Here is a 19,001-nt window from a genome sequence, read left to right as displayed (position 1 = left end):
TTATAGAATCAGCCACTCTTGTGTTTAAAAATATTTCCAGACATTCAGCACTAGCCTCTGTCCAGATAACAGTGCTGAATATCCAGACAGAACACCACTCAGTGGAGCCATCTGAATAACAATGATATTCAGCACTGCTTTTCAAATCAGCATTTTTTTTTCTCTGTCCAAAGTTGTTCAGATAGTTATCCGGAGAGCAGTGCTGAATATTGCTGCTAACCTGATAAATTTCACTCTCTACCCTGTGTTTATGAAGCAACAAAAAGAGAGAAGAAACACTCATCTCAAAATACAAACAGCACAGCAAAAGAGGCAAGGGAGGCGTCCAGGCAATCTGTCTTTATGCGAATGTATAGTCCCAACACGGATCCCACTTTCGGCGTCTAAAAAATGCCTTCCTCAGTGGACATAAAACTGATGCTGAGGCTGAAGGAAATATTGCCGAACAATTCAGCAAGATCGCTTGAAAAAGCGAAAGACCTGTGCTCAGCGATCTTGCTGAATTGTTTGGCGATATTTCCTTCAGCGCATATTACAAGCCTCAGCATCAGTTTTATGTCCCCTGAGGAAGGTGTTATTTAGATGCCGAAACTGGGATCCTCGTTGGGACTATACATTTGAATAAGACAGATTGCCTTGGCTGCCTCATTTGCCTCTTTTGCTGTACTCTCCACCCTGCACCATCCCAGCGCTATCCAGATAGCACTAGAGTGGTCTGTAATGATTTCCAGCTACACTGTCCAGGTAGTGCCACAGAAGATCAACAGATTCTACAGTCTGGGTAAGTGCTTTTGAGTATTGGGCTAAGATCTGATGCCAGTGGTGATTTCTCTGTTATTTTATACACAACCCATCACCCATCCTAGTATCCAGATGGAAGCCATGAACCAGAGCTCCTTCCGCAACCCAGCAATCATAGAGCCTCAATTTGGCCACGGAGTGTCACTGTTTCACAGTGATTGTAACCACCTCTCCCCCAGGATTGGCGAGAACTGCCTTTATTGCAGGGGGTAGGCAACCTACAGTCTATGTACCATTGAATTTTATGCAGCCTGTGAGACCATGGAAAGTATATACCAGAGTTTTAGTGGCTTTAAATACTGTATTTCACAAATATTTTCTGAACAGCCATTGTTTCTTAGTTACATTTTCATTTTTTATCGCAGAAGTGCTATAGATATGCATTTCAGGTTCCAGCAGTATGTAATGTTGTAGCCTGCTAGGGATTTATATATTTATTTAAAAACTTAGATACTGCTTTACACCAAAGCAGTGTGCAATCGACATACAAAATATAAAACGTACATCAAGCAATCAACTCTTCCAAAACCTAATGCATTGAATACCCCATCACATAAAAGCTGACATATACAAATGTGTCTTCAATTTTTTTTTTTTTTTTTTAAAACATCCCTGGGCTTACGCAAATGCATTTGTCCACCCAAACCATTCCACAGCTTGACACCCATGATGGAGAACACTGACAACCCTTTATGCATATGCGATATGGTGGTTTACTGTCAGTGGTCAGTCTCATTGCATTTTCTGAGCTTAACTCTCTAATCGGAAAGTACTGAAATTCATGCGATCTTCTGTGTATGAATGCCGCCCACCCCTGCTCTATGGAAGTTTCCCAAGTCAGTCCTGAAAGAGATTTGCATATAAGGGAGGCAGTATGGACCCGATTCTATAAACGGCGCCTAGAAGTGCCACTCAATATAGCTGTCAATCCGCTAGACACCCTTTATAGAATCACGCCTAATGGCACCTAAGACGACAGTATATTAGACCAGGTTTTACCAGCACCTACAACAGATGCCTAGCGATGCCTAAGTCAACCACACCTATTTACCCCAAATACGCCTACTTTTCAGGTAGGAATCGCTAGGCAACGCAGAGTACCTTGACTTAGATGTTGCTAGGTGCCACGTGGTAGTCCACATGCAACCTAAACTGATTATTATTTTAATTATTTTAAATCAATTTTAATGGTGCGGTCAATTCAATTTAGTTGCACATGGAAATAAGCTAGGCTTTGCTAGGCATCCTCAGTGTAGGCGCCTCTCATACAATCAGGCCCTAAATGCAAATCAGTTCATGCATATTCATTGTGAATATACTAAAAACCTGAAATGCAAGGGAGTTTCCAGGATAAACTTGGGAAACGCTGCTCTATGGCATCCTCAGCCTCAGTTTACCTGAAGAGCAGACGACCTGATCTAAGATCTAAAACTAAGTCATTTACGTGGCCAGGCCACACTATTTCCATAAAACCACTAGACTAGCCCTCGACTATAATATCTAACCAACAGAACACATCAAGATTGTAAAACAACAAAAGTGCCATTGTGAAAAATGTATAATATCGTACATGACTAAAAACAGGTTTTAATGTGCACACAAGATCAATAACACTTATTATAAAGTGGCAGCTCAGCTTCTATTATGTTTGAATTAACCACTAGAAAACTGGATTGCACAAAAATGAGTTACCTGGAACGTTCTTCATCTTCATAGCCCATTATGATGTACTCTTCATTGGCACTGAGAGGGGGGCACAAACAACCAGAGTTTGCATACAAAGAAACTGTGTCCCTAGGAATGTTCACCAGGGAAGATTTTAGAATCTCCTTCACTTCTACTATGGCAGTGACATCATGACATTTATTCTTTACCTCTTTCACTTTAGCTCGAATAACTGGGGAAAAAAATAATCAAGAGAGTACTCAGCAAAGAGCATGCTGCAAATGAGATATAAATCTGATTTTGAAAAGTCTTCCCGTTCCCATGTTTTTTTTAAAAAATTTCATGCTTCAGAAAACTGTATGTGGCAACCAGACCTCTAGTGGTAACACCACAAGACTACCACTAGGGGTGTGAGGCCACTATTTTTACTGAGGGGATTAGTGAGCAAAATCAACCAGTTATCACTATTGCCCCTCCCCTGTACTATCCAAATGTAGGTGCATGGAAGGATCTGGGGTGAGTGCTCTGGCAAAACCCAACCCTTCTAATGTAACATGTATCAGTGGTGGTTGTGGAATAGGAGGAGCACTTCTTTTGTGACATGCATCGAGGATAAGGCATCCAGGAGAGAAACACTTTATTATTCTAATATGGTTGGGGTAGGGGGTCTAGGAGAAGAGCCCTTCTATTCTAAAAATGAATTAGGGGGTTAGGGCTTCTGTGGTTACATGGATCAAGTAACTGGAGTCTGGGAGAGCAGCCCATCTATTGTAACATGAATTGGAGGGATAGGGTTTCCCTATGCTCTAGATGAGTGGGACAATACAGGAGGAGTCTCTATTTTAAAAGGATCAGGAGGTAGGGGTGGGTATGGGTTGGTTCTGCAGCCAGGATGACATGATATGCTGTGGACACAAAAAAAGAAAGATTTACCATCATGTTCACCAAGTTCTTAGGTATAGTTTGGAGTGGGAATGGAGGGGGCCAGCATCCCCTCCCCTTAAATATCTGTAAGAGTCAAAAGATTCTCCCTTAATAATGATAATATTATACTACCAGGCAGCTGGGGGCACTAATCAGAGAGAGAATGAACTACAACCCCCAGGATGAACTGGGAGCAGCAGCTGAGCTACCTGAGAAGAGGTGAAAGAGCTGCTGAGTCACAGGTATTTGGTCCCAACCTTTCCCGAGTGTACAGGCTAGCCTGCCACATGAGGCTAGCATATTACAATCATAGGTGCTAAAAATGCTGAATTTGTCTGCCTTCCCTACTGCTAATGTGATTTACTTATCCTTTGCCCTCCTCCCTTCAAAAAAATAAGCATTTATCTTGGGCAGACTGGATGGACAATACAGGTCTTTATCTGACATTATTTTCTATGTTATTATGTTATGTCAATGACCAACCCACAGTATTAAAGCACAGCACAATTAGTGAATTCCATAGTAAATGTTCCTGTGGTAAAATATTTTGCCACAAGTTAGTAAATAGGGTCCTTAGACTGTAAGCCCTCTCAGCCAAAGAAAAATCCACTGTACCTTCAAGTTTGACTTGGAAAGTCAAGTAATTCCATAAAAAATTCAAATTCATAGGAACCAGTGAAAGGAAAGTTCATGTGGTGAAAAATAAACTCCCTCAACACTGCCAGAAAAGTTAATTCAGCTTTCATAATGTATTACATTCTCCGTGGTTGACTCAGGCCCTACTACTACACTTGTTGAGTCAGGGAAGCTACTGTAGTTAAGACTGAATTCATTACATAAATTATTTCCTTCATCGAGTTCCTTCTGCAGGCTGCTTCCTTCTTTTCTTTCATAAGCCACAGACTGAAAATTCTGCTGACCACCCAATGTGCTTTTTACACACAGTATCTTTATATTAGACTGCTGTTCTGTATCCACAATATAGTTGTAGAGAAAATCTGCAATTTACATTTGGGGGGTAAATTTTTAAAGTTTTTTTTCCATGAGTAAAGCCTGTTTTACATGCAGAATTTTTTTTTTTTTAAATTGCACTACAGCATACATGTAAAACAAACACTAAAAAAAAGTGTTTGCCTATATTCACACATTCTGCATGTAGACATTGCTGGGGCAGAATCTGGGCAGTGCCGAGATGTACATATATATTTTACAAAAATACGCACGTACAAACATAGGGGGCAATTCAATAACTAGGTATTTTAGGCACCTCAATGCCACAAAAAAGTGAGAGTCTATTCCAGAGATCCTCACTATGTTTCAAACAGAGTAAAAAGACTTAAGTGTGACAAAATGGCCGGTGCTCAGGGCCCTGGGCCCTGCAACAAAGGGAGAAACCATTGCAATGATGTTTCCAGTTCAATTATTCAAGCATACTCAGATCAATGTGAAAATAAAATGAAGGCCGATTCCTCAGACACATTCTCTCCCCGAGTCCATCTTGTCTCCTCCAACACAAACTCCCCCAAAATTAACTGCCCAATATACACTTATTCCTAGCCCTATCAGCCAGTGTCACCTCCCATCTTCTTTCCCCTGACTCTCGAAACCAGATCTCCACTCATTTGGTTAATATCCCTTCCCCTTCCACAGACTCTTGCCGCTGGTGCAACCTCTGGGGTTTTTTTTCCCAGCATCATGTAGCTCTCTGGGCCGGATTCTCTAATATCGCCAGTAAAATCCAACGGGTCGTTGTAGTGGATATAAATCTAACAATTCAAAAAAGATGAGTCATTCTCTAAGAACCGCACATGCAAATGAGGTTTGCAGGTGGTCACCAAATTTACATGAGATCAGTCACTGGCGATAGCGATCAGCACATGTACAGAATAATCCATGGAAAGAGACATGGGTGGATAGGAGGGGCAGAGAACTACCAGCAACACTACATCATGTTAATCATAGGCATGCCAGTGCTATTTACTGGATGGAGGGGAGGTGCAATTGTTGGCTTTCATGCGCTCGAAATGCGTGCTTTTGAAATTCTTTTTTCCCGTCATTATAATTCATGTAAATAGTGTGTTTTTAAAACTTTTATCATGAGCCACAGCCAGAAACACATGCCCAAGATGCGCTTTTCACAATACCGGCACCCCTGGACCAGCTGGTACCGTATTTTCACGCAAATAACACGCACCCGTATAAAACGCGCACACGTGTATAGCGCGCAGAAATCACGATGATAAGCACAAAAACTTTGGTATAACGCGCTCACGATTATACCGCGCATGCTGCCCGACTCTCCGTTCACCCCCCTGACTTCCGTGCACTGCCCCGCCTCTCCGTGCGCTGTCCCGACTCTCCGTTCACCCCCCCTGACTTCCGTGCACTGCCCCGACTTTCCGTGCGCTGTCCCGACTCTCCGTTCACCCCCCCCTGACTTCCGTGCACTGCCCTGACTTTCCGTGCGCTGTCCCGACTCTCCGTTCACCCCCCCTGACTTCCGTGCACTGTCCCCCCTTGAAGGTCTGTCCCCATCCTGAAAGCCTGATGCCCCCCCCCCCCCGACGTCCGATACATCCCTCCCCCCGAAGGACCGCCGATTCCCCAACAATATCGGGCCAGGAGGGAGCCCAAATCCTCCTGGCCACGGCGACCCCCTAACCCCACCCCGCACTACATTACGGGCAGGAGGGATCCCAGGCCCTCCTGCCCTCGACGCAAACCCCCCTCCCCCCAACGACCGCCCCCCCAGCCGACCCGCGACCCCCCTGGCGACCCCCACGACCCCCCCACCCCCCTTCCCCGTACCTTTGGTAGTTGGCCGGACAGACGGGAGCCAAACCCGCCTGTCCGGCAGGCAGCCAACGAAGGAATGAGGCCGGATTGGCCCATCCATCCTAAAGCTCCGCCTACTGGTGGGGCCTAAGGCGCGTGGGCCAATCAGAATAGGCCGTGGAGCCTTAGGTCCCACCTGGGGGCGCGGCCTGAGGCACATGGTCGGGTTGGGCCCATGTGCCTCAGGCCGCGCCCCCAGGTGGGACCTAAGGCTCCAGGGCCTATTCTGATTGGCCCACGCGCCTTAGGCCCCACCAGTAGGCGGAGCTTTAGGATGGATGGGCCAATCCGGCCTCATTCCTTCGTTGGCTGCCTGCCGGACAGGCGGGTTTGGCTCCCGTCTGTCCGGCCAACTACCAAAGGTACGGGGAAGGGGGGTGGGGGGGTCGTGGGGGTCGCCAGGGGGATCGCGGGTCGGCTGGGGGGCGGTCGGAGGTTCTTGGGGGGGGACGGTCGTTGGGGGGGAGGGGGGTTTGCGTCGAGGGCAGGAGGGCCTGGGATCCCTCCTGCCCGTAATGTAGTGCGGGGTGGGGTTAGGGGGTCGCCGTGGCCAGGAGGGTTTGGGCTCCCTTCTGGCCCGATATTGTCGGGAAGTCGGCGGTCCTTCGGGGTGGGGGTGCGAGTGGTCCTGCCGGGGGGGGGGGGATGTATCGGACGTCGGGGAGTCGGCCGGGCAAGAGGGCTTGGGCTCCCTCTTGCTCCGATCGTGGATGCGGGTGCGGGTGGGAGCGCGTGCGAGCGGTCGTTCGGGGTGGGGGTGCGAGTGGTCCTGCCGGGGGGGGGATGTATCGGACGTCGGGGAGTCGGCCGGGCAAGAGGGCTTGGGCTCCCTCTTGCTCCGATCGTGGATGCGGGTGGGAGCGCGTGCGAGTGGTCGTTCGGGGTGGGGGTGCGAGTGGTCCTGCTGGGAGGGTGAATCGGGCGTCGGGCGGGGTGGGAACTATGTTTTAAAACTTTTGTATACCGCGCTCACGCATATAACGCGCGAGGGGTATGCGCGGTAGGTAAAAACGCGTATAACGCGCGCGTTATATGCGTGAAAATACGGTAATTCTTGGTCAATAAAAGCCAGTGCTTCACTTGGAGAATTACCCAGCGATGATAACAGAATCGCCCAGAGTACTTGTTTAAATACGAGTCCATTTTACTACCATTTTAATAGTAATGACCTCATTGTACTACATTTGCATGGCAGAGTAAGAGGCTGCTAGGAAACTTGGAAAAGCCCATGGTGAGCTGTTCTGATAATTGGGTGGCAAAATACTGGCACGCTAAACTGTCTGGAACCGGTTTTACAACCATTGTTAAAGACACGATAAGTTTTGAGAATTCAGCCCTCAGTGAGTTTGAGCCATGAAGTATTAAAATTCCTTCAGGTTCACAGTCTTGCAAGACTAACATGGGCATTTGGACCCTGCATGGCTCAGATTCACTGAGAGCTTCACTGTCCCAAAGCACAACAGAACAGTTGCTCTGAAGGAAGTGCCAGCAGCAAGCTTTAAAAAAAGGCAAGAGAAGAGTATTGAGAGAAGAGAGTCAGAGAGCTAAACCTAGGTTCAATGAGGCCCCACCACTGGTCCCCAAGCCTTGCAATGAAGGATACTGGCCTAAAACAAAATGCTATGTCAGCCACTTAGGAATGCACATTTGCTGAACAGAATTTTTAAAATGCAGGAAGGAATCAACTATTTTCGTATCATTCTCATATCAGCGCAATCGTCCAGAAATGTTTCCATCGATTGAGAATGATTCGTTCTCTTTCTAAGTTACTGGAACCTGCCGCATTGAAAACTTTAATTCACTCATTGGTAATTTCCTGTTTAGATTACTGTAATGTCCTTTATAAGGCCATTACAAAAAAGGAGATCAGACTACTACAGATCGTTAGCGGGGCAAAGAAATATGATCACGTCTCCCCCCCTTCTAATCAATGCTCATTGGTTGCCAATTGAATACAGGATTAATGATAAAATTTTACTTTTAACATTTGCAACCAGAATGAATAACCAACCCGATTTTATTAATAGCCTTTTAATCCCGTATGTTACGTCAAAATCCCTCCGCTCAACTTCTCAAAATCTTTTAGTTATACCTTCATTAAAATCAATTAATACTTTACGCACCAACAACTTGGCTGTTACTGCTCCTTCTCTCTGGAATTTATTGCCTATATATCTTCGTAACGAATCAGATATAAAACAATTTAAAATAGGATTAAAGACATTTTTATTCCGAGACGCTTTTTGTTAAAATGCCCTTTTAAGGGCCAAGTTTATAATCAAATCTTAATCTTTCTTAATAATTTTTTACCTAACCTATTGTTTTAGCCATTTATGTTAACCGCTTAGAAATTAGATTAAGCGATCAAACAAATATTTTAATAAACTTGAAACTTGAACTAGATCTCACTGCTGGATATTTGAAATTTTAGCAATTAAATTTGAGACTCCCCATTAAGGTAACATCATAACTGTATCTAAGGCAGATGCAAGCTAAAATATGGCAAGTGATCTTTGTACCAGCAAATGAACTATACATTAATAAAGATATTTTATGATCTTGCTTTGATTTTCCAACTCTATTTTCTGACTATTCTATGGCAGCATCTCGATGCCCAAATTCAGTTACAGAATATTATAGTGTAACTCTGCATTGGCATGCCTTACACTTATGCACCTGCAATTGCAACAGCCGTTGACCTGACATAACTTTGGTTGCGTAAATGCAGCAAAGACGTGTGTAACTACCAGTATTCTGTAAGTTAGGTGCTTAAGTGAAGCTTGTTCCTGCTCAGTGATGTACCTAGGGTATGACACCCAGGGCCAATCATTTTTTTTAACACTCCCCCCCCTATAAAAAGGGATTGGAGGAACACCCCCGAGGAGTTTCACTAAGGGTGAATCGCCTCCCCCCCCCCCCCCACCTTGGTAAGCCACTGTCATGCTTCACCCATTTATATGCCTACCTTGCATTTATATACTATGGAATAAATTACATATAGGTTGCTAAAGGTTAGGCACCAAAAAAACTGTGCTAGTATTCTATAATAGCAGAATTGCATGCCAAATCTCTTATGGAATACTAGCATAACTTATATCCCTTACAACCCAACCTGGAATAGAAATCACTAATGTAATGTAATGATAGACAAGGGCTGCAACTGCAAATCGGCAAAAAGGTCCAAAAGGCATTCGCAACCACGTACAACCTAAGAAAAATCTGAACATACTTCATCAGAGAACAATTCAGACTCATGGTCCAAGCGCTAATCCTGGGACTTCTGGATTACTGTGCCATCCTATACCTGTCATGCCCCGCCTACACTGCAAAACACAGCTCTCAGACTGATATACTCACTGAAAAAAATACGATCACATTACCACTGCTTTCCAAGACTCACACTGGCTCCCAATTCTACTGCACCCTATTCAGAGCCCTAAATGGAACTGGTCCTAGCTCCTTAAACAACCATCTAATCAGAAAAAAAAAACACATCAAGACCAGGGAGAACACAGGCTGTCTTCACCCATCCCCCAGTAAAAGGCATACAATTATATGACGAGCTACTAGCCACCAGAGCAGCAAAAATAGACCGTCACATCTCCAACCTATTGACCAAGACCAACTACAAAACATTTAGGAAAGAACTGAAAACTATGCTTTTCAAAAAAATGTGTCAAATGATCTAACTAAACCTTATAAACCCATCCCTAGATCCCATCGCTCATGCTATCCATCAATTCTTGTAAGCTCATTCTATCTGTTTAACTTTGTAAGCATCCTGGGAATGCCCAGACCAATTCTTTTTGTAAACCGCCTAGAACTGAAAGGTACTGGCGGGATAGAAAGCAGTAATGTAATAACTCTGCAGTTATGCACCACACATTAGGGTCCTTTTACTAAGGCGTGCTAGCCGTTTTAGCATGTGCTATGACCCCATTAAGCGCAACCATATGTTTATGGCAGCATCTAAATGCAGCAGTTGGGCATGTAAATGCAACTATTCTATACAGTGGCGTAGCGAGACTAAGAGGCGCATGGAGCGGTGGTGCCCCTCCCCCATCCTCTTCTCCAACCCCCATCTGCTCCTTCCCCGCCCCCTCCATCCATACATGCGCGCACCCTTTTCCCTTCCCCTCTGTACCTCTAACATTCCTGGCACAAGTAGCAACCCCAACCTGTTGATCGCGCCAGCATTGGCTCTTACTATGATGGCACTTCCTAGGCGCGGGTCCATGAAGAGCCGCCGCTGACTAGGCTATGGCAATGGCTGAGCAGATTTGCCTTTAGCAGCAGCGTTAGGTTGGCGATTATGGAGAGACAATGCTGTGAGATAAGTTGATGAACATAAAGCAGCAGCTTTGTGAGATAAGCGATAAGAGCTATTTAGATAAAAGTATTGTGATTTCAAGGCTCTAACATCTTATATCAGCATACATTTGAACGCATTATCAGCATACTAGCAGAAAGCGGTAAATAGTCGCATCCTGACGCAGCCTGAATATCAGAAGTTTTGGCTCATAATCATAAGAATTTAAAAAGTTTAAAGAAAATTGAAAATAAAAATTTTTTAATATTTGGAGGATTTTTTTATGCCAATGAGGTACCTCTGTTTGAAAGTCTGGTTGTATGCTAATTTGCTAACAGCAGGAGGCTTTTTCCTCCTCTTTTAGAAATCCTTACAAATTTTCATTAATCTTTAAAACTATATTTCTTAACGAATTGTGAGCCAAAGTCATTAAAAATAAGACATTAGAAACATAGGAAGGGTTGTATTTTTCAAGGGTTATGGAGATTTGAGTATTTTGATCCCTTGAGTTTTTCACTTGGTTAATTACATTACATTACATTACGGATTTCTATTCCGCCTGTGCCTTGCGGTTCTAGGCGGATTACAATATAGAAATTATCTGGGCAGTTCCAGTAGAATTACATTTCAGGATAAGGGTAAGTTACAGGAACAGTAAAGGATTATGATACTTCAATTTCACAGAAGATAATACATATAACAGAAGATAATACATATAACAGAAGATAATACATATCACAGAAGGTAATACATGTCAACTGAATCAAGTTAAATCGGGTGAAGTGTAACAGAGTTACAGTACATTCTGGATCACAGACAAAGAGATACTATAGGTGGGTGTTTCCAAAGGCGTTGATTGGGGACTCATTGGGTGGTGGTTAGAGTGATGGGAGATATTTTTTTGAACAGTAGTGTTTTTATTTCTTTACGGAACTCTTTTATGTCTGTTGTTTTGGTCAGAAGTTTTGAGATGTCAGAGTCGATTTTAGCTGCCTGTGTCCCCAGAAGGTTGTCGTAAAGTTTCTTACGACGAGTAACGTTGAGAGGTGGGTAGGTGAAAAGGTTCTGTGTTCTCCTTCTTCTGGGTGAGAGGTAGTAGTGAAAACGGTTGTTTAGGTAACTGGGTGCCGTGCCGTGGGTTACTTTGAAAATGAGACAGTAGAGTTTGAATTGTATTCTTGCTTTTATTGGTAGCCAGTGAGATTCTAAGTATGCATTGGTAATGTGGTCGTGTTTGCTGAGTGCTTTGTTAATGAAATAGGGATGTCCCCATGACACTATCTATGTGACAAACAAGGAACAGCACACCAGAAAAGTACGGTATACTTGTGCATGTGTGTTAATGTGAAGAGCAAGAAGTGCATATCTGTCTTTCTGTGCTAAGATCAATGTCATATTAATAGCATTTCTATTTGAAAATTTGAGCAGGAGCAGTTTCCTTCTACTAATGTATCCATGTGCATATATTTAAAAAAAAAAAAAGTTTTCAAGCTGGGGAATTTATCCAGGTAACAATTTAAATACCTTAGCATATTGCTTAGACAATGTCCTATATCCTTGCAGAAGCAAAAAAGAAAGCTAAATTTCATTTTCTGGGTTGTTTTGGGTTTTTTTCATTTGTGAAGCCTTTTTGACCCTTAAATCCTTCTAGAGTTATATCTTGGACACATTCTCTGAACATAGCACTGTGACTTTTAATCTAACTCTTTGAAGCACTCTAGCCTTTGCATCTTTGCTTTGTACCAAAAGCAGTGGAGTACGAGAATGATTTCCCTAATTTTGCTGGTTGCCTCTTTCCCCTTCAATCTGCTCAAAATGCTGCTGTACGACTCATATCCCGTGAGAGCTGCCACGCTCACATTACCCCTCTCCTAAAGTCACTTCATTGGCTCCCCATTCACTTCCAAATACAGTTCAACCTCTTCTTACTGACTTACAAGTGCATTCACTCTGTAACCCCCCCCCAATATCTCTCCTCACTTATCTCTCCCTATGCTTTCTCTACCCCCTCTCCTGGTTCATTGGGTAAGTCCCTCTTATCTGTACCCTTCTCCTCCACTGCCAACTCCAGACCCTGTCCCTTCTTTCTTGCGGCACCGTATGCCTGGAACAAGCTGCCCGAGTCAATATGTCACGCACCATCTCTAGCAGTATTCAAATTCAAGCTAAAAGCCTACTTTTTTGAAGCTGCCTTTAACTCTTAACTCCCAATCACTGTCAGAAACCTATACCCATTATATTATTCTTTCTACTGGTAACTTCCCAACCTTAAAATGTCCTGTCTATCTGTCCAAATTAGATTGTAAGCTCTTTTGAGCAGGGACCTTCTATTGAATGTTAAATGTAGAGCACTGCATTATGCCTTTCAGCGCTATAGAAATGATATTATCATAGCAGTAGTTGTTTTCAGCCAACTGCTGTAATCACTAAGGGCCCCTTTTCCAAAGGTTTCGGTTCATTTATTGCAGCAGCATCACTACTGCCATAGGAGCCAGCAGTGTGGGTGCTCGAGCACTACTAATACTGAACTCCTTAACTGTGACCAGGGAAGGGTAATTCCATTGGGTTTAGCACCCCCAATCATTTTGAAACTTTGGCTCCTACTTTGGCGTAGCGAGGGTGAGTGGCACCTCTCCCCCACCCTCTTTGCCCCCCGCTTCTTCCCAACCCCCCTGCCATGTGTGCGTCCCCCTTCCCCTGTACCTTTTTAATTTTCCAGGTGTGAGCAATCTCATGAACTTGCTGCCCGCATCCTGTCAGCTGATGTCACTTCCTAGGCACGGGGCCTGTAAGTGATGTCATAGAGGGGCGACACTGACACGGTCAGCAAGTTCGTAATGCTGCTCACGCAGGGAAAATTTAAGAGGGAAGGAAAGGGGCGTGCAGTAAGGGGGTCAGAAAGGAGTAGGGGTTCCAGGAAGAGGACGGGTGCCAGTGCCTCTACCAAGACTGCACCTGAGGTGGATTGCTCCTCCCCCACACACCCCCTTTCTATGCCACTGGCTCCTATGGCTACTGCAGCTTTGTAAAAGTGGCCCCAAGTTTCTCCATTCACACCACAAGTTTGTGTAGTCCACACGCTCAGCCATATCCTTCTGCTGCCACTGTACCCAAAACTAGGCCCTATTTCTTCTATGATACTTTTGGAGATGTGAAGTATGGGGGAACAAAGTTGCCGCCTCCCAACATAACACACACACACAAGCAAGTTGAGAAAATAGAATTCCATGAGCCATGTTCCATATCTTTTCCACACTTGCTTGCTGATTGTTAGGTTATTGTATATTTAAGGGCTCATTTTCAATACAGAAAAAAAGTCTAAAAATGGCAGAAAGCAGTAGATTGACTTTTTTTTGCAAATAAGTCCAAATTGCTATTTTTGAAACTCATTTTGAAACATTTTTCTCTGAAGTTCATCTAAATGTCAAGGGGGTGTGTTAGAGGTGTATTGTGGGTGGAACTAGGGTGGACTAACAATTTGAACATTTTTCTAAGCTAACGAAACATTGTAAAAGCGTCCATGGCAAAAAAATAGGTCATTTTGGGCTAGATCTGTTTCACATATGACCAAGTACCAAAAAGGTTCCCAAACTGACCAGATGACCACTGGAGAGATAAAGGAAAGAACAATCCTCCCCCTTCCCTACCTTCTAAGGGGTGAAAATGATAGTACATACCAGGCTCTATGACAGCTGCAGATATAAACGGTCATTCCTTTTAGAGCAGTGGTCCCCAACCCTGTCCTGGAGGACCACCAGCCAGTCGGGTTTTCGGGATAGCCCTAATAAATATGCATGAGAGAGAGAGTTGCATATAGTGGAGTTGACAGGCATGCAAATCTTTCTCCTTGCATATTCATTAGGACTATCCTGAAAACCTGAGTGATTGGTGTCCTCAAGGACAGGGTTGGGGACCACTATTTTAGAGCAATAAGCAGGTCCCTAGAGTAGCCTAGAAGTCAATGCAGTGGACTATAAAGAAGGGGACCAAGGCCTATATCCAATTTTAACTGGTACATTTTTGACAGAAACCCACAAAATACCTACTAAACCAACGTATATAAGTGACACCTTTAGGCATATTGTAGTGGTGTACAGTTGGGTATAGTACATATTTTGCTATTTCCAGACGGCTCATCATACAAAGGGGTTATCATGTAATGTGTACCTGGGATCTTTTATGCGAAGTTCACTACATAATGCCAGCAGTGGTCAATAACATGGTAAGTGCTGCTGGCTGAATATCGATCCCTCAATCTATATAGCCACCAGAAGTTGACTTTCAACTACATGACATTTGATTGGTGAACCAATTTATATTGTATTGTGTTTATTATTCACCTTATGTTTTATCTTCTTTTTATGATATTTTTATGGTTTTTAGCGTTTTTGTGTTTTTCCCTTTATATTTTACTTGTAAACTAGGTTAGAAATTTGATAAGCGACAGAATCAAATTTTAATAAAAACTTGAAACTACAGAGTGAAGCACAAGGAAACGTACATAATAAATATACTAACAAAACTAAAACATACATAAAAGCAATCTGAAGCAAAGCATAAAACACAAGGCATTTAACTTGACCATAGCCAATATTAACAGCAATCACCCTCACTGCCACAAAACAGTCACACCTCCTTCAGCCGTATTTCATTTTTACAGAAGAGATGACATTTTAACAGTTTGTTTGTTTTTTTAAAATCATGTATGCGCTCCCACTGTCAAAAATCTCACCTAAGTTCATCCAACAGTGAGACCAAAACCATCTTGGTACTGTGATTCTTCCTACAAGCATACTAATGACTATCCAAGATGTTATTCTGTTCTATATGATGTCCCAACTGCACGTATATGGTCTCAGGGCTCAAGGATCTCCCGTATGAAGTAAGGCTGAATAAATTGCAGCTGTACTTGCTTGAGGAACGAAAAGAGAGAGAGGGGACATGATTGAGACATTTAAATATATCACGGGCCGTATCGAGGTGAAAGAGGATATCTTCCGTCTTATAGGACCCTCATCCACCAGAGGACATCCGCTGAAAATCGGGGGAGGGAAATTTCATGGTGACTCCAGAAAGTATTTCTTCACCGAAAGGGTGGTCGATCATTGGAACGAACTCCCACTGCAGGTGATCGAGGCAAATAGCGTGGCAGATTTTAAAAATAAATGGCATATTCACGTGGGATCTCTAATGATGTAAAGGAGGGGGTGGGTCGGCAAAATCAGGGCGAAGGGTCACTAGAGTGGGCAGACTTGATGGGCTGTGGCCCTTTTCTGCCGTCATTTTTCTATGTCTCTATACCAATTTCTCCACTAATTTGTATTTGAAATGTGCATAAACTGTCACTTAAATGTTTATCTACCATAAACATACAAGTCCCCATTTTACAAAGGCAAGATACACTGAAACCCAGCCAATTGAATGCAATTGGCAAGGGGGCGGATGGTACATAAGTTGATAACTGTTTGTTCCCCATTTCAGATGGGGACTAGATGGCATCTAGCAGCTAGGCGCTGCTCGGCATAGTTGTCAATCAACCACGGAGCACCATTTGTATAATTTGGCCTAGCTCAGTTTAGATACCATTAAGGGCTCCTTTTACTAAGGTGCGCTAGAGTTTTTAGCACACACACAAAATTACCGCACGGTACGCTTCTAGAATAACACCAGCTCAATGCTGGCGTTAAGGTCTAGCACGCGCGTTATTCCACACGTTAAGGCCTTAACGCACCTTTGTAAAAGGAGCCCTAAGTGTCATAATATTAGGCCAGGTTTTTCCTGGCCTAAAATACTGGCACCTAACCTCACCTATCAGCACCTAAGGCAATCCATGCCCAAACTTCATCCCTAGCCATGCTTACTTTTTGTATAAGCATCATCAGGCACCTCTTTGATTTCCATACCGAACTTAAATTGGGGGTTTTTTAAATTGGTTTTTTAATGCCATTTTCAATGATCACACTTATTAAGCCAATTAAAAAAATTCTAAGTTCAGCGCAGAAATTGGCCAGGCGTCGTCAATCTAGGTGCCATTTATAGAATCGGGGCCTAAATGTCTGTCCTAAGATTGACATCAGGAGTTACACCTTCTGTCAAGCACAAATCTTAATTTGTGAAACAGCTACTGTTGCTCCCTTAATCCCCTCCCAATCCAAGCTGGCGAGGAAAAGTGGATACTGTGACAGTGTCAGGGTAATCAATGCTCAAGTGAGCTTCTTTTTTCTTTATATCCTCCCATTTGTGGATTTAACATAACATTTTTTGTTTGTTTGCTTGCTATTGATGGTCTTTGCCTTTAGAGTGCTTGAGATGCATAATATGGTGTATTATTTTCACACACAAGGCAAAAATATTATTGTATTGTCTTTTTCTATCTGCTCTGCAAGGAATGATTATTAGGAAATTATACAAAATAATTATTGCTTTGTTCTGGTTTTTTTCAATCCCCCCTCCCCCCCACACACTTTTCCCCAACCGTAGCTCATACTAATTCTATGAGCATCAAGCCATTACCGCCGCAGCTGACACTAAAAACAGTGCTATGGTTCTTAAAAGGGGGGGGGTTATTAGTTGGTTATTTCATGTTTTGTTTAAAATCAAAAAGAATAAAGAAAAATATGAAACAAACAGCAAAATGAAAAAATGGTGATCCCCTCTTTACAAAAAAATAGACACTCCCCCCCCAAATGGGGCCTCTTTGGAGGAAGGCGAGATTCCTAGTTTCTCATGCTCTACTACCAATGCCATTTTCTTGTATGGCAAAAATTCACAATGGCACCAGCCTCAGGCTGGTCGGTGACATTTTGAATAGTGGGGTAGGTGTCACTGGAGATTGCTCCTGCTTCTAAGGAGTAAAAAGAGGAAACTGGAGATTAGCCACAAGCTCAGGCAGTGGGACTTTTTTTTAAAATATAATTTGCAAGGTGCAGGGATTTGGGCAGGAGTCTGCGGCTGGCTCACATTCAAAATGAAACAAAGAAGAACTAGTGAAATATCATTTGGTTTTCTGCATTCTGTTTGGAAAAAGAAATTAAGGGCTCTTTTTACAAAACTGTTGTTATCGATCAGCGGTGTACCGAATGTAAATAAGTTCATGAAAACAGAATGGGCTTCTTCATGTTCAGCATAACGCTTTGTAAAAGAAGCCCTAAATGAAACGGGAAATGTTGATAAAACATCCTCTTTCATTGCAAATGAAAACACATTTTCATATTTCGATAAACACAATGCAGTAGGAGATAAATACCATACGAGTGGTCTTACCATAGTTATAATTATTTCGGAGATAAATCTTCTGAGTAGCTCTTACTGGCTTGCACTTGCAGAGTTCTGAAATGCAAAGAACTTTGTTTTACACTAATACAGCAGAGCACATTTCTTTTAAACTTTCTTTCCTGTTATTCCACCCTTCTCCAACCACTTCCATATAACGCTATGATCAAGGATAGCACTTGCATACCTAGATAGCCTTTTATTTCCTGTACAACGGCATAAACTGGAATTCCAAAAAGCCAATTATGTAGTTTATTTATAGATTTGATTTGAAAATCACAACAAAAACTTTTAACAAAAATGTATAACATTATAAACATTGGATACCATGTAAATAAAAACGACAAAAGGAATTACCCAATTAATCTTGAGATGCTAAGTCAACCATGAAAGCCAAGAAATATGAATGCAAGAGCGGGGTGGGTTTTTTAGGTTGTTTTTTTTATAATACTGCTTAATCCTTCTGGGAATGAAGCTGATAAATCCTCTCAGTTTCTGGAGCTAGCGCATGGGTCAAAATGCAAATGAACTGAAATGGAAGCTAACGGCATAATAACTAACCCGCCTTCTACTAAGCTGAAGTAGAGGTTTCTACCGTGGCCCAGAGCGCTAAATGTTCCGACATAGGAAATGACGCTCATAGGAATTCTATGAACATTGGAGCATTTAGCGCTCTGGGCAACGGGAGAAATCTCTACCGCAATTTAGTAAAATGGGAGGTAAGATAATGAATGAATTTATTAAATAAATTGTGGCGCCTTTTTATCAAGCTGTGGTAGAGCATTTTAGCGTGGGCCAGCAAGGTATACGCTCTGACACTCATAGGAATTGAATGAGCCATCTACCTCGCTGGCCCACGCTAAAATGCTCTACCACAGCTTGATAAAAGGGGAAAACAGAAGGAAGAAAAAACAGAAGGAAGCTTGCACACAGTACTAGTGTGGTAGTGTCTAATTGTTTTTAGCCAAAATTGTCAATTATACATTTATGGTCAAGAATCATAAGAACAAAATAAAAACAATTAGAGGTGACGGTCTCTACATGAAACTATTGGTGATTTAAAATCGATGCTAAGGGGGGAATTCATCAATGTGTGTTCTGTAAAGATGGGCTATTTTACCACAAGTCTTGCTATTATAGCACAGGGTCCCATTTTATCCAATGAAAGCTTGTGCTAAAAGAGCACAACTTGTGG

The 19,001-nt window shown here is 42.9% G+C and overlaps 1 protein-coding gene across 2 annotated transcripts in view; it reads right to left on the bottom strand.

Annotated features, from left to right (window-relative positions):
* FRZB (frizzled related protein) overlaps positions 1-19,001 on the bottom strand; it is a 42,495-nt gene that overhangs the window by 11,998 nt on the left and 11,496 nt on the right. For both annotated transcript variants that reach the window (XM_033945826.1, XM_033945825.1), the window contains 2 exons: positions 17,798-17,863; positions 2,494-2,698 (listed from right to left, as the gene is read on the bottom strand). In XM_033945826.1, the coding sequence (XP_033801717.1) occupies positions 2,494-2,698; positions 17,798-17,863 (271 nt within the window). The remainder of the gene's footprint in view (positions 1-2,493; positions 2,699-17,797; positions 17,864-19,001) is intronic.

This window comes from Geotrypetes seraphini, chromosome 5 (assembly GCF_902459505.1).
Source record: "Geotrypetes seraphini chromosome 5, aGeoSer1.1, whole genome shotgun sequence".
NCBI lineage: Eukaryota > Metazoa > Chordata > Amphibia > Gymnophiona > Dermophiidae > Geotrypetes > Geotrypetes seraphini.
This window is presented reverse-complemented; position numbering and strand designations above follow the sequence as displayed.